Source organism: Anoplopoma fimbria, chromosome 14, assembly GCF_027596085.1.
Source record: "Anoplopoma fimbria isolate UVic2021 breed Golden Eagle Sablefish chromosome 14, Afim_UVic_2022, whole genome shotgun sequence".
Taxonomy (NCBI): domain Eukaryota; kingdom Metazoa; phylum Chordata; class Actinopteri; order Perciformes; family Anoplopomatidae; genus Anoplopoma; species Anoplopoma fimbria.
The window spans coordinates 11,583,749-11,598,894 of NC_072462.1; the positions used below are offsets into that span (position 1 = coordinate 11,583,749).

Genomic DNA, 15,146 nt, shown 5'->3' on the forward strand with positions numbered 1-15,146 from the left:
GCATGCACCAGGGCAACATTTTATGTGTGTTCCTGGATTGTTCCTGGTGTTATTTGGTCGTCTCTGTGTCACTTGACTTTACTGCAGTTTAACACAGTTAAGCTAGTTTGGACCAGACAAAGTATGGAATTGGCAATAATGGAGATACATTATTGACAATGCCAGAAACAGAGAAACATTCTCGTCCAACGTTTGGTTTCTTAGCGCTGACTCTCTTTGCATGGCCTCCTCTCCACAGACCGTAATAAGGGCGTGGACATTTTGGTTTGTCAAGCAAGTGTTCCCCATTGTTCTTTTTTAGCCACACTAGCATTGTGGCGTGTGGGGCTGGTTATCGTTTCAAAAAGTACAATAGCAGTACCAATACCAGTACCCTTGAAGTGATAGCAATACAGATAGTGTAACTCATTTCATCTTAAAGAAAGCATTCAGTTCACGAAATGCCACCACCGACTTTATTTTTAACAGACCCCATTGGCCTGTAATACAGCCATACTTTCCAATGTTTTGGAGGCATTTTGACCCGCTGAACGGCCACCTCTGTCAAATGACAGCTCTTGGCTTCACCACACCACAGACTATATGGGTTGTAGCTGCTAAGGCAGTGGGCCATCAAGAACGCTCTGGGTGATTACCTGCAAACAAAACCATACAAATATCAATTTTATTTGAATTTTGGTAAGAAAAATTATCTAATGCAGGTATCATTTCACTGGAGATATTTCAATACTACTTGGTACTTGGTTATTTATCTTTAAGGTATCAAGTACCTATACCCACCTTGGGATGGCAGTGTCAGTCGGTTGGATGGTTGCCATTCATGGTTCCCCAGATTTCCTACTGACTTTTTGAACACCTGACCTTTCCCACAGCACCACCATGAAGCTGACAGTTTGGACTTTCGGTAGAATAGTTCAACTGTTGGACGGAGTGCCATGAAATTTGGTCCAGGCATCCATGGTCCCTAGCAACTGAATCTAATAACTTTGGTGATCCCTTGACCCCTCAACCAGCCTTTGAGTTTGTGACTTAATCTCATATTATGTACATGTGCATATAAGTGTACTCTCACCTTCAGACAGATACTGAAATGTTCAGCCATGCTCCTTCGGTCCAGAATCATGTTTTTTCCAAACTCCACAACTGCACAACTGTCAAAGTAGAAACTTCAGTGTTGGATTAGAGGTGAGGAGAGAGATGGGATTGATTTTCACCCACCAAGCTTGACACCTTAAGGAGCTTGGCACTCACGCACACAGACACACACACACACACACACACACACACACACACACACACACACACACACACACACACACACACACACACACTCACTGGGCCCATCCTGTGCCACGCTGTGCCTGCAGCGTTGGACCTTGGTGGGCATCAAACCTGCACTAAGCAGAGCCACTCTTCCAGCCTGCTGCCCCTGAGCTCTGATTGGTTGCCTCTGGGGCCATCCGCCCAGCGACAGGGCCTGTGCTCTCGCTGATAGACTGTGGAGCGTGATGTTGGCCCTGTGCACAGTGGTCAGCTCACCTGTTTGGACACACACACAAACAAACACAAACACATACACATACCCACATAGAAAACCCCAATCCCATGTCATCAGATGAGAACAACTCCAAATCTAATTGATCCCCTTGAGTAGAGCTTGCTCCATCCTATTAAAACCTTTCACTTACCCCTCTGGCTGGGTTTCATTTGTACAATGTGATCCTGGATGGTACTTATTTTCAACAGAATAAACCAAACCTCTCAAAGTCATCATTGTTTAATGCTGTCTTAACATCAAGCAGTCACACTAGAGCTTTGCCCAGATGAAATATAATATATTTGAAAAATTCTCATTTGACCCAGAAATCAAAGAACATGTTAACAAGACTAATACCTAATTTCCACTGCATGATTTGGCTCAAGTTCGGTGTTTGAAACTGCTGTATCATCATCTTCCACTCGCTGAATCCTTTCATTGGCAACTTTGCAAAGTGTACGCTGCAGTGTACTGTATAGGTTTGCAGGCTAATATTAAGTAAATCTGGGTCAAGTCATTACAAAAAATTGACACTATTGGCGGTTGCATGCCTATTTAAAAATGACGGGTTTGTGCAGCATATTCCATCCACCGCTTCTGATGAGTCTCTCTGACCAATCAGTGGTTTACAGTGTTTTAACTCAGTCTTCTAGTAAAAAAAAAATTCCCGCGTCCATATTGCGCCACTTTCAAGACTGCACGTCCTTGGGTCCCCAGCAACACGCCCGGCAATTGTTAAGAAGATCGGCTGAACGGTTCTTGAGATATACAAAGGACCCACATCCATACAGAGTTTCTTGCTTTATAGTTGTCTTCCAAGGAAAGTTCAATGGCTAAATGCAAAAACACATTATCCTGTGGAATATAATGAGGACTGCATTCATTGCAACCAGAGTACAAAGACAAGAAGCTATTCGAAATGGAAAGAGGACTTACTTTACCTGTTTAAACTGGTGGTCCTGCTGCTGCTCTCCACAGCCGACTGAGGCCGAAAAACTGTTTCCGCAGAGTGTCAGGTCAGCCAGGAAGATTACCCGGATGCAGATCCCTATTCAGCTAGCCATAATGGCCGTTTCAGGCTCTTACTTTCTGTTTTTACTTTCAGTCAGACTCTGAGCCAACAGATTGATCATGTTTATTTGCAAAGCTGAAGGAGGCTTGCGCAGCTTGCCCCGAGACTTGTCATTTTGACCATACGTCCTTGGGGAATGGAAATGGGGAAACAAACAACCGTCTCCCATGTCAAAATCAGGCTCTTTGTAGACCCATTCATCCACCCCGGTCTCCTCTTTACCAGGGTGTTGAGGCCCCACAAAGAGGCTGAACCCTATAAAACGTGTTATTACTTCATATAAAGCTCCATCAGACGATTACAGATGACTGTAAAAAGCATGCGGTGGAGGACATTTTTATTCTTGCAATGCTGCTTTCATTCCTGCCCCTTCGTCCTTTTTATCCCCCTCTCCTTTTCGCTCTTGTTCTTTCTCCAGCTCTCATTCCAGTCTGTTGTTTTTTTCACTCCCCCGTCTCCCCCTTCTCCTCACTCTGTTATGAAATTGAAAGATGGATTGGTGTTGTTGGCATACGGCGCAGTGCGTGTGATGAATGAGAGCTGTCCACCCAGAGAGAGGGAGGGTACAGTAGTCTATACAGCACAGTATAGATTGATGTTTTCATATGGCGAGGGGTGGGGGGATGAGGGGGCATGTACGGAGGGGGAGATTGAGCTTAAGGGAGGGAGGAAGGAAGGATAGATGATGACAGAGGGAAGGTGGGATGTCCATGGACAGGATAAAAGAGACAAACTGTACATCTGTGTATCGTCTCTGGACAATAATGCTCACAGTAAATGTCAAAATACCCAGAGTACCCTCTGAGGCCCGTTGGCCGTGAACAGTGGCATTTTAAAACATTCATGAGAGCAGATTGGAAATTTAGTTTTTATTTTTCTATCATAGAAAATTTAACAGGGGCCAAAGTGGGTGATGGAAACTAAAAGTTATTTTCTTTTAGTTGCGTTGTCTCATTGCGCCCTCCACCTCTCTGCAGAATTAGCACTGCCAACTGATCTTGATGCACTCTTCTTCTAATGTTCATGCAACAGCAGTGCAGGGAAACACGCATTAATTTGCATTTTGTTTTGCTGATGGTCTGGAAATTTGGCTTCAATTTTCTCACAATTTGTGCCTCATGGTTATCAATTAATTAATCAAATAAGCTACTTCAAGATTAACATTTTTCACGTCGTAGCTGTAAACTTATTTTGTTTTTTATTAATGGTGCTTGGACAATTTTTGTTGCAAATTAATGTTTGACTTATTATGGGTTCTATAATGTAGCAATCAGTATTTTTTGGGGGGTTAGTATCAATATTTTGTGAGCAACATTTTCAGCTTTAAAGTAGTAAGATAAAATCTGATTAAAAAAATTAGCAAAGTTGGACACTTTAGACACATAGTTAAAGTTACTGTAGCTTAATCTTAGGTTTACATTTGATTATCAGGATACATTTGGTAATGATTAATAACTTCTTAAAGCTGCTGAATAAGGTATTCAAAGCATTTCTGTTGCCTCTGCATGGCTCTCAACATGGCGCTAACAGTGAAAACAACGGCCACAGTGCTGAAATAGCTAACACTATATACCTGAGGTGAAACCGAACGCTTCAGCATCGTCAGTCGTGGCGTATTTCTAAACTGTAACAGCCAGATAAGAACAGAATAAGTGGCGGCCATCAGCTGGCCCAAGGGTCATTTGCACAAACATGCACTAAAATGCTGGTGCTGTTGGCCCAGCTTTGTAAACAAAGCACAGAAAAACACTGATCACAACAAACACAGCGAGAGTGACTTCATTCTCAGCTCAGCTAGACATTACTCTACTATATCTTTACATAGCTTATAGTTGTTAGCTGCTACATTAATAGTCGGAATCCCGTATATAGAACCTTTAAAGATCTCAGTATTAGCCATATCTTGGACTTTGGCTAGGTAAACGTGAGGATTAGGTGCCCGGTCACACCAGAAACGGGCATAGCAAAGGTCATGCATGAGTTCCCTCCCAAAATAGGTAGCATGGAAGCTAGCTGATGCAGACTACTTGCAGTGCTAGTTGGCAAACTGCAGCATCTGGCGATCTAACCGCTAACATTGCTAATTAGCCTGGAACATGCTAGACAGTATAGCCGAACAAGCTAGCCTGCTAGCTGCCGGTTAGTAATAGAGTGAGCACAGGTATGGTTAATGTATGCAGTTGTTGTGGACCAGATACTACTTTTTTTATTTTTTGATATTATTTTTTATCATATAGATATTCACAAAACACAGCATTTCTTTTCTTTCATTCAAACTGGCTCTAATTCTTTCTCTTTTTGTATTATTATTATTTATTTTTTTATTCCTTTCCCTGCAGTGAGTCGGCTCCGGCTCTCATCTACTAACCAAGTCCCCCACATTGATTTACCTTCACCTCTCATTTAAGCTCAAACAAAGGAAGAGAGAGAGAGAAAGTTGGAGCAGGGCCGGCGGAGGAGAGAAAGTAGAAAGCCTGTTAGTGGTCGACTCGGCCTGGTAAACTTGAGACATCGCCGATCTGTCACTATTTCACACTCTCTACTTCCCTCACTCCTTTATTCCACCCTACCTCCTTCCTTCCTACCTCCCTCTTCCTCCTTCTTCTCCTCCTGCCCTAAACCCCCTCTCAGTGTTTATGTGACATGTTTACTGCTCTAACTAACAGCTCATTACGGCCAACTGATGTTTTGTCAATAGCTATTGCTTCATTTGGGTCCGAGCCTGCCTTTTAAACAGAGATGTCCACCCTGAGAAATGGACCAGTGTTCCGGACCTCTCTCACTTCCTGCTCACTGACTAGAGGGTAGGGGACTTAAATTGGAATCTCTATCCGACCAATTACAGCGCTGATTGTTCAATCTTCAAAAGTCCAGGATTTAAAAAACAGGCTTTTACATGCAAATATTTTTGTGAGATTAAACCTCTGTCAGGTTCATTATAAACGGACACACACACATCTCACACACACACACCTGCCCACCCACAGGCACTGTCACTTCACACTGCGTTGAACTTTGACCTCATAACCTCTGAGGCCCAGTGAGGGGGTGGGGGTGCAGGTTCACTGTGGGAAAAGCACGTACACGCGTATCATCAATGTCAAGGGTTTGAATCTGACTGGTGACCTTTGGCCCTGCGTCCCCCGAATTATACCGCCAGCCCGTCCCATCCTGCCACACAGTCAGCTTGATTTATTGATTGTCACTTTATTTGAAACTAATGTTGAGTTGATTTCTTATCAGGGGGCCAGCAAAGTTTGCAAACATATCTGTATGTGTACAGATTGTAAAGCCCTCTGAGGCAAATTTTTAATTTGTGATTTTGGGCTATACAAAATATATTGAATTGAATTGAATAGGGTTTTTGATAAGAAACTGAACCAAACTAGTGCATGTTTGAAGAGAGTTTGGTAGAGAAAGCATAAAAGAACAGTATAACTCAGAGGAATTAGTTTCTGTTGGTGGTCTCGATGATTTGCACTAATCATTAACTGGAGGTCAAAGTTCATCTAACACTACATGTCTTCTGATATTTATAATCCATTGTTTGTATGCCTATCGATGAATGTAACAAAAACATGATTGATTTTTTTCCCACCCTTGCTGGCGTTTGCCCACGTCATGTAAATCACCAGCTGAGGGTCAAAGTTCACCACCTTATCACCGAGTCACAACACACCAACACCACACCGCTCTGCATGTTTGACTCTTTGTCTCTTAGCCAACAACGTAACTGCTAACAATGTCAGCGCAGACGTCCATCTACTACAGTCTATGTCACCCATAACTACATAGCACAACGATGCTAACACAGTTAACGCTCTATCTGTTGCTGCTGCTATATATTATAACAGTCGTGCCCAGCAATGCTAACACGGTTAGCCTTCAGCTATATCTTTCATAGCCCCATTCGTAGGCTCTGTTTGTAGATCTAAACCAATAAGGAAGGGGGGGTTGCCATTTAAGGCGGTTTGATGATTAAATGCCAGGAGATCCAGATGATGACATTAGCTGTGTGTGTCTGGAGACTGGAGGACCTTAAGAGCCACCTCAGGATTATAAAGGCTTATAGTAAATGATCTGTTTTATGTTACATGTTTCTTCATATTATTTACATTTCAAGAGACAATACAATGAACTTCATCGTTACAGTCCAGAACAGTCTGCCCGTACTTCACTGAACTTTGAATTAATAAATAGTGAACCAGTTTATTTATGATAACTGAATGTATATACACATGTATTTTTCTTTACATTTACATAACCAGACACAAGGTGTTTATTCTGCCCCTCTCCGTCTTGATTTTCCTCTGACTTTATAATTTTGAAGCACTTTGTGTGGAATCTGCTCCAGACCTCCAGCTTCAGTGGGTGAGACAGGCAGAGAGACAGACAGACAGACACCCGGGGGCGGGGTTCATACGTGTGTGTGTGTGTGTGTGTGTGTGTGTGTGTGTGTGTGTGTGTGTGTGTGTGTGTGTGTGTGTGTGTGTGTGTGTGTGTGTGTGTGTGTGTGTGTGTGTGTGTGTGTGTGTGTGTGTGTGTGTTGGGGGTGGGGGGGGGGTGTTATTGAGGGATGGGGGATATTTTCAGCAGCCTTAATGGTCAGCCTGTCCCCACAGAGACTGGCTCAAATGTCAGGTCAGCTATGAAGCGACCTCCATCCTGCTCGCTGTCTGCATCCTTTCAGTGTGTGCGTGTGCTTGCGTGTGTGCGCGTGTGTGAAGCATCATAGTTGAATCTTTCCAACCCAAACCTTGTTTGAAACGTTAGGATTGCTTTTTTTATGTTCATAATAATTTATGAATTATTTATAGAAATTACATATTGCTGTGGTGGGTGGAGCTGTGACTGTAAATGTTTTAAATGCTTTCAAGTAATGAGAATGCAAATTAGCTAACTTTGGTGCATTCACATTGATGTGAGTGATGAATGTGCACTCTGTCCTTTAGTTTAACTAAATCTAAGGGTAGATTAAATGTCCTATTTCAGCACAGATCACAACAATGGACGTCGTTACAGTCGTCTTTTCAATGAAACTTTTGTGATCAAACCTCTCTTTCCTTTGCTCTCCCCGGGAGAGGAACCCCCAATGTGGGCCACTTCGGCATGTGGTCTGGCCGATCAGGATCCCAATGGGAGCAAGATCCGATCTCGGAGCATTCAGTCCTGACAGTGAATGCGTCCTGGCATGATCAGATGACAGACGTTGCATCGAAAAGACAAGTGTAACCCAAGCCTATGTGAAATAAGAGGTTTCATCGAGGTCGTTTAATTCTCTTTTTTTCCTATTGTCATGCACTCCTGAAGCAAAGGGATTGGAGAATTGTGTGAAATGATAGCTAATTAAATCACATAAAATGTGTCGTAGCATTGTTGGAGGTTTCGACCTCCTTTCAGATAAACCCCCTCCCCGACTCTATTCTTCTTCACTCTGATTCCACTGCTCCTTCCGTTTGCAGGTAAGGCGCTGACCTTCCTGCTGCTGCAGCCCCCCAGTCCCAAGCTGCCTCCCCACAGCACCATCCGCCGCACCGCCATCGACCTGATTGGCCGAGGCTTCACCGTGTGGGAGCCGTACATGGACGTGTCGGCGGTGCTCATGGGGCTGCTGGAGCTCTGCGCTGACGCCGAGAAGCAGCTGGCAAAGTGAGTCCCCGGTCACACAAACTCTAATGTTGCTGTTATTGATAAATCACAAAACACCATCTATTTTATATTATGAAATAAATAGATGAAGACTGTGACTAAATATATAAGGGAAACATGAGGACGTGAGGAAATGAATGTTAGACAATTAGAAAACTATGGTTGAAAGAAAATAGTTCCTTCATGAAACTGCTCACAACAAGGTCTGTGGATTATCTTGACTAACTGGGTCATGATTTCTGCAAAGAAACATTGTTTTTAAGTTTTTCAAATGTATTTTTCGGGGAGTTTGAGTCACATTTTATTGGAGAAAAGGCAGACATCTCTTCAGCCGATATATCCTAATCCAACATCCAACCAATCTTTACCAATAAATAGCACAACAGGTAAGAGGAAATATATATTTTTTTTGATTTTGGGGTGAACTGTCCCTGTAGAATTGTAAAAAAACAGCTCATGCACATAAAAACAGAGCTTACATATTGATTCAAGTGATACTGATACACTGAACATACCATAAGGACACTGTTTTTCAGAACAGTCCTGTGTCCATAGTTTATGTTCAGGAACTGACTGGTTTATTCATTGTTTGTGTGTCAGTCGTCCCTCTCAGATTCCAGAGTACAGAAAAATGCCTGCTTATAGATACAAATATGAACACACACACAGGGAAACACTCAGGCATCATAGAGCCGACACACTGAGTTATGGCAGCCATGCTGTAATCTGATTGCAGGACATTATGATGATGTAACGATGTCTGCGTTGCTCCGACATGCGAGTCCTCCGTCTGTGTGCATGTGCCTCCGTCTGTGTTCATATGGTGTCATGTTGTTTTCCTTCTTTCTTTTTTTTCCCCAACATAAAAATGTCCATCCAGAAAAAGCTTAACTAGTGAATCAATTTCCTGATCCTCAGTGGACGAGCCCTTTAGATTATAATGACCAGTTAACCATTCCTCAGCTGAGATACGTTAACATGCTGGCAGATGAGCTCCTCAGATTATTGTATTGAGGCCCGAGAAGTTAAAAGTATCCAGCATTTCACACGAAAAAAGGACAAAAGGTAAAGATTATCCCTTTTAATTATCTGGCGACTCCTTAAATTTACCTTTAGGATTTTCAGACGTGTTCTGTTGTATTCAACCGAGTAGATGTCCGTGTGAAGGCAGACTTTAGTTTGATTTATCTGATCGTGTGACTTATATCCCAGTTTGATTTTTCATAGATGACCCTGTCAGAAGTTGGTGTCAGGTCCAGATTCAGTTGTGCAGCCGCCTTGAAAAAGGCCTTGGCAAAGCGCGTTGGGCAAAACAGGTTAGGGAATAAATCAAGTGAGAAGTCATTTTCTCATAGACTTCTATACAACCAGACTTCCCTTTGCAAACAGAGGATTCGCTCCCTGATGGCCATTAGAGAGAATGCAAGTTTAAGACACTAACACATTGGCAGTGATGATCTTAGACCATAGATGCTGGAAACATCCTTGACAATCAACGCAACAACCAGCAGAGAGGAGGTTAAATGTCATGGCTGCCTTCACACAGTCATAGTGAGGTTGTAGAATTCTGTATGAGTGTCCAAGGTCCAAGGTCACAGAGAAAGTAATTCAGTGGCATCCTCTCATGTATGGTACAAAGGACTGTGTGTGTGTGTGTGTGTGTGTGTGTGTGTGTGTGTGTGTGTGTGTGTGTGTGTGTGTGTGTGTGTGTGCGTGTGCGTGTCTGTGTGTGTCTTCCTCCCTGCTGAAATCTAACTGGCCAACATTAGTTGATCCTATTAAGGCTGAAACTCGAGCTGGGTCAGTCTGGTTAAATTAGTATAGATATGTCTGCTGCCACTGTGTGTGTAGAGGAGAAAACAACGCAATCCATTTTAGTAGAATAGAAAGTGTAGACAAGTTGAACAGACTCAGGCGTACAGATTCGCACAAAATGGTAAACATAAGAACAAGTCTGGAGTCATGACAATGGACAATAATGAGTTGTGGCACTTCGCCCGGAAAAGGGAAACCGGACCACCCTCCTGGAGCCAGACCTGGGAGGGGAGCTCGCCGGCGAGCGTCTGGTGGCCGGGCCTTGGCACAAAAAAAAAGAAAAATCTATATTGAGCCGCTGCCCTGTGGGCCCACCACCCGCAGGGATAGGCAGTGGGGTCGGGTGCAATGTGAGCCGGGCGGCAGGCTGGGACGGGAACCTGGGCGTGCTGACCCCCGGCATCGCAGACTAGCTCTATGGACATGGAATGTCACCGAAGTAAGGTGCGGGAGTTGGAGCGGGAGGTGGAGCGGTACCAACTAGATATAGTTGGGCTCACCTCCACGCACAGCACTGGTTCTGGAACCAAACTCCTGGAGAGGGGCTGGACTTTATCATTTTCCGGAGTTGCCCAGGGTGAGAGGCGCTGGGCAAATTAAAGCTGAAAGTCTGCACTCAAAGCACATCTTGATTGTGTAATTTCAAATCCATTGTGGTTGTGTACAGAGCCAAAGTGATGAAAATTGTGTCAATGTCCAAATATTTATGGACCTGACTGTAAATAAATTTGACATGCTTACTTACGTACAATGAATACATTGCCAGCTGCACTGCTCCAACAGTCCACTGGCCAAATACTGCTGTTGTTGAAGGAAATGGCACTAGCGCATCACAACACACACACACACACACACACACACACACAAACACGCTTATATAGGGTGTATTTCCATGCAGCTGGCTAGAGAATGAAATGAAACAAACAACAAAACTTGTGTTAAACTTTTGGAACTTCTAACTCCGATCAGTAAATCTGTCAATCGAGTGTGACCTCATAAATTCAATGAACTGGGATTTAAAGGTCTCCTGTTGACATCAATCTGGCTCTCGTGTGTATGTTGTCGCTACTGCAGTGATAAATACGTGTTTTAATGTTTTGTCTGCGAGACGGAGAATAAAGTATGTCTTTGACATGTGGGGATAAATACATCTCTTTACATTGTGTTTTTAAAAAATTGCCTTTGTCGCCCAGAGGTAAACCAATGTTTTGGTAATCTGTATGCGTCATGCAGAGATAAGTACACGTTGTTTTCTCATGAACACAACAGGATGTTAGCACACAGGAAAACAATAATCCGAAAACTACGGGTCAGTTTTCAGAAAGAAAGTTTGTGTCGATTCGTGCGTCTATGCGTTTGGGCCTTTTACTGGATTACACTCAGGCCCGGCTTGAAATGCAACCGCAATAGAAACTCATAAATATCAATGCAGCATGTCTGTGAGCTGCTGTCAATCAGCCAGTGAATCGGTCAGTGATCCAGTTGTTTAATTGGTCAGTCAACTAGCAGTGTGTCAACATTCAAGCCAGCAAACCAGTCAGTAAATAAGTGAGCAAACCTGTCACTAAACTTTTTAACAAACTAGCCAGTCAGCCAGCAAACCATCCAGTTACCCAGTTTAATCCATCTGTCAGTAAACAGCCGGTCAGTCGCACACACACTCTGGGCTTCCTGCAGCAGTGACTCTGGTCATGTGATCGAGGTTATTCACTCCTCCCTCGCACACAAAAAAAAAATCAATACTTCCAATCCTCGCCATGGGTAAGTGTGTGACTCAGTATTGACTGGATAATGTCAGCGCGACACTGGCTGTGAATGCAGTCATGTTGCCGGGTTCACACACACACACACACACACACGCACACACGGAACCTTGTGAGTGTGTGTGTTTCAGTTGTTCAAACTGATCTCGTAATCCCGTTCACTGTATTTTATTTGACACAGTTTTAGTTTCCTGGGAAATTCCTAATTTTTGTCTTTTACTTCATGCCGCTCTGCACCACATGAACACCTCTGGATATAATGTGGTCCAGTACAACACCACCTTTGACTGACCTCGCTGCTGACCATTTAATTGAATCGACACATGTCTCTGTGTTCTCCTGCGAACTGTAATAATAATCCGGATTACTTCATTACATGTTCTAAGCGTTGGCCGTTAACCTCAGTGGTTCTGGGTACAATTAGCTCCCGGCCCTCCCGCCGCCTTATATCAACACCCTGACTGCTTCCAATTACAGCCGGCCCTCTAAATGAAATTAAACATTTCAATATTGCTGATATATTGCCAATATATTACCGGTATTAATTACAGGTGCTGTGGCTGTGATCCGTAATCAGAGGAGATGAATCGTTCTGCTCGGCTGGCCGTCCACCCATCACTCCCTCCCTCCCTCCCTCCCTCTCTCTCTCCCCAGAGTCATTTTTTAACAAGGTGGCCTTGCTCGCCCCCCACTCTTTCTCTCTCTCTCTCTCTCTCTCTCTCTCTCTCTCTCTCTCTCTCTCATACACACACACACGGACACACACTCAGAGGGGTGTGTGCGGCCAGCTGTTAGGGTGTGTGTGTCTAATTCCTGTTGCATTGTGGGAGTCCATTATGCCGTCGTCTGGTGAATGGCTCCCATTGACTCGGCCTTGACATTATAAGCTGCCCGCTAATCTCTTCACTCCATATATTAGTAAGGCTCGATCTCCCCGCCGCTCTCCGCTCTCCGTTTAATCTCATTTTCTTCCTCTCTCTGTGAGATTGTACATTTAAATGTGTCTCTCCCTCTTTACATCATTATAGGATCTCTCTTTAAAGGATAAGCTTGTGATACTCTATGGTTTCTTTCTTTCTGTCAACAAATCCTATGAAAAGACCAAAACCAACAGTGAATTTATCTGCTTCTTATTATAATAGTAAGTTTTCTGTTTGTGTCAGTCAACTCTAAATCAACTCCACTAAAACCCAAATGTGCATTAATCCTTTGCTGCAAATAATCCCAAACAAATGCACTATTTATCAGTGACTTCCCCAAACCAGAGTATAAATGATGTTAGAGAAAAAAGTGTGCAGTGACTCAATCCAGATTGCGCGAGGAGTGAAATGTGCAGTTAGTAGTTCAGACAACAGACGATACTTGAAGATGAAATGCAGCTCAGAAATGACAGAGAACACACTAAAGCACACCTGATCCGTTTTAACTTAGAATTAAAAGGTTTATTTCAAAGAAACAAAAGCACATTCTAAAAAGTCTTCATATTATTATCATCACTGTTAATGTATTGCTACTGGTTTTAAATGGCATTATGTTTCTTGAAACACAAAATGTAGGACTTAGACTTGACTGAGAACCTATACTAGACTTAACACACATTTGTGACTCGCAAAGTAATGACTATTATTATTGGGTTATTATTATTGTTGTTTCAATAATTTTTTACTCTGTAAAAAGTAAATTACCTCTTTTAAAGAAATGACTGAGCCTTTTAAGAAACTATATTTTTGTGAGCCTATGTCATCAGTATGAACCAATGGGTGTCATGATGATTAAAATATGAAATATATATAAACAGTGGAATTGCGTTTAAATAGTTATTTTCTAATCTGAAGCCCCAGGTACAATTGTGTCCCCCATCTTCTCAAACCAAACCTACACCTCTATCGCCTACACTTGTTCCTTTTCACCTAACTAATTGATTTATCTCTGAAGCTCAAACATGTTAAAAAAAAAAATCATGTTTCTGACTGTATTTTGCATAAAGAATGAAATTAAACTATTGCCTCTCTCTCTCATTCTCTCTCTCTCACTCTCTCTCTTTCTCTATCTGTATCGTTCCACAGTATCACCATGGGTTTGCCCCTCAACCCGCCGGCTGATTCCGCTCGCTCGGCCCGCCATGCCCTCTCTCTCATCGCTACCGCTCGACCGCCAGCCTTCATCACTACTATTGCAAGAGAGGTGAGACTGAACTGTTTAGACGACCAAACAAACAGCAGCTTCAAAAAAGTCCTCAGCCAACACATTCTTTCACGTATGATGTGTTGCTAAAACATGTGTTTTCAGTACAGAGTTGCCTCTTTTGTTTTGCCTCATTAACTTCAGATAAACTGTGGTCGTCCTTTTGCACACAAATACCATTGAATTTATTTTCCATCACTTAGATTGGAAGCACATTGAAGAGTATCTTACTGGCTAGTATAAATCGGGGGAATAGTTTAATTTTAGTTTTAGGACAGACTTGGAAAAACTGAAAATGTTATATTCAAGAACTTTGTTAATAAAAACAACAGTTTTGTTTCATTACTATGAATTGAAAATTGGTATCGATAACAAACTCAGGTATCTACTATGGCGTGTTGGGGTCATTTTAATTACATTTTTAAAATGTTTCATTACAAAGCCTCGGGATGTTGCTAATATTCTGACACTTCTGACATTCTCTGAAATATAAATTTACAAATTTACGTGACTAAAACTCAGATAATATTGGGTACATTTACTGACTTTATAATCACAGAGAATGTTTTTCTCATAAATGTACAACTTTAATCTCAGAAAATTCTGAGTTTTTCTCTGAATAACACTTCCCCAGCTCATTCAATTTATTTATTTTTACCTACAATGGCCCTTATATAATAATAATAATAATAATAATAATAATACTTTAATTTTATATAGTGCTTTTCTAGATACCCAAAGACGCTTTACATAGGGCGAAGACAAACAAAACAAAAAAGAACACAAAGGGGCAAACAAAACAAAAAATATATTTTTTTTAAAAACTGGAGAAGCTGTGCGGAATGAGTCATGTAGTGGAGGGTAGGGAGGGAAAGGGAGCAGGGGTTAGCAGGTGAAGGCGAGTTTGAAGAGGTGGGTTTTGAGGGCTTGTTTGAATGATGATAGGGTGGGAGCCTGACGGATGTAGATGGGGAGGGCGTTCCAGAGGGAGGGTGCAGCAACTGAGAAGGCCCTGTCACCCCAGGTCCGGCACTTGGTCCTGATGGTCTTCAGAGTGTTTGCGCCGGCGGACCTGAGGCAACGGGTAGGGGCGTGGAGGGGGAGGAGGTCTGAAAGGTAGGGAGGG

General features: G+C 42.7%; 1 protein-coding gene across 3 annotated transcripts in view; it reads left to right on the plus strand.

The window, feature by feature from the left end:
• Positions 1 to 15,146, plus strand: part of LOC129102123 (WD repeat-containing protein 7) — a 111,711-nt gene that overhangs the window by 78,373 nt on the left and 18,192 nt on the right. For all 3 annotated transcript variants that reach the window (XM_054612109.1, XM_054612112.1, XM_054612110.1), the window contains 2 exons: positions 8,072 to 8,258; positions 13,903 to 14,020. In XM_054612109.1, coding sequence (XP_054468084.1) covers positions 8,072 to 8,258; positions 13,903 to 14,020 — 305 coding nt within the window. The remainder of the gene's footprint in view (positions 1 to 8,071; positions 8,259 to 13,902; positions 14,021 to 15,146) is intronic.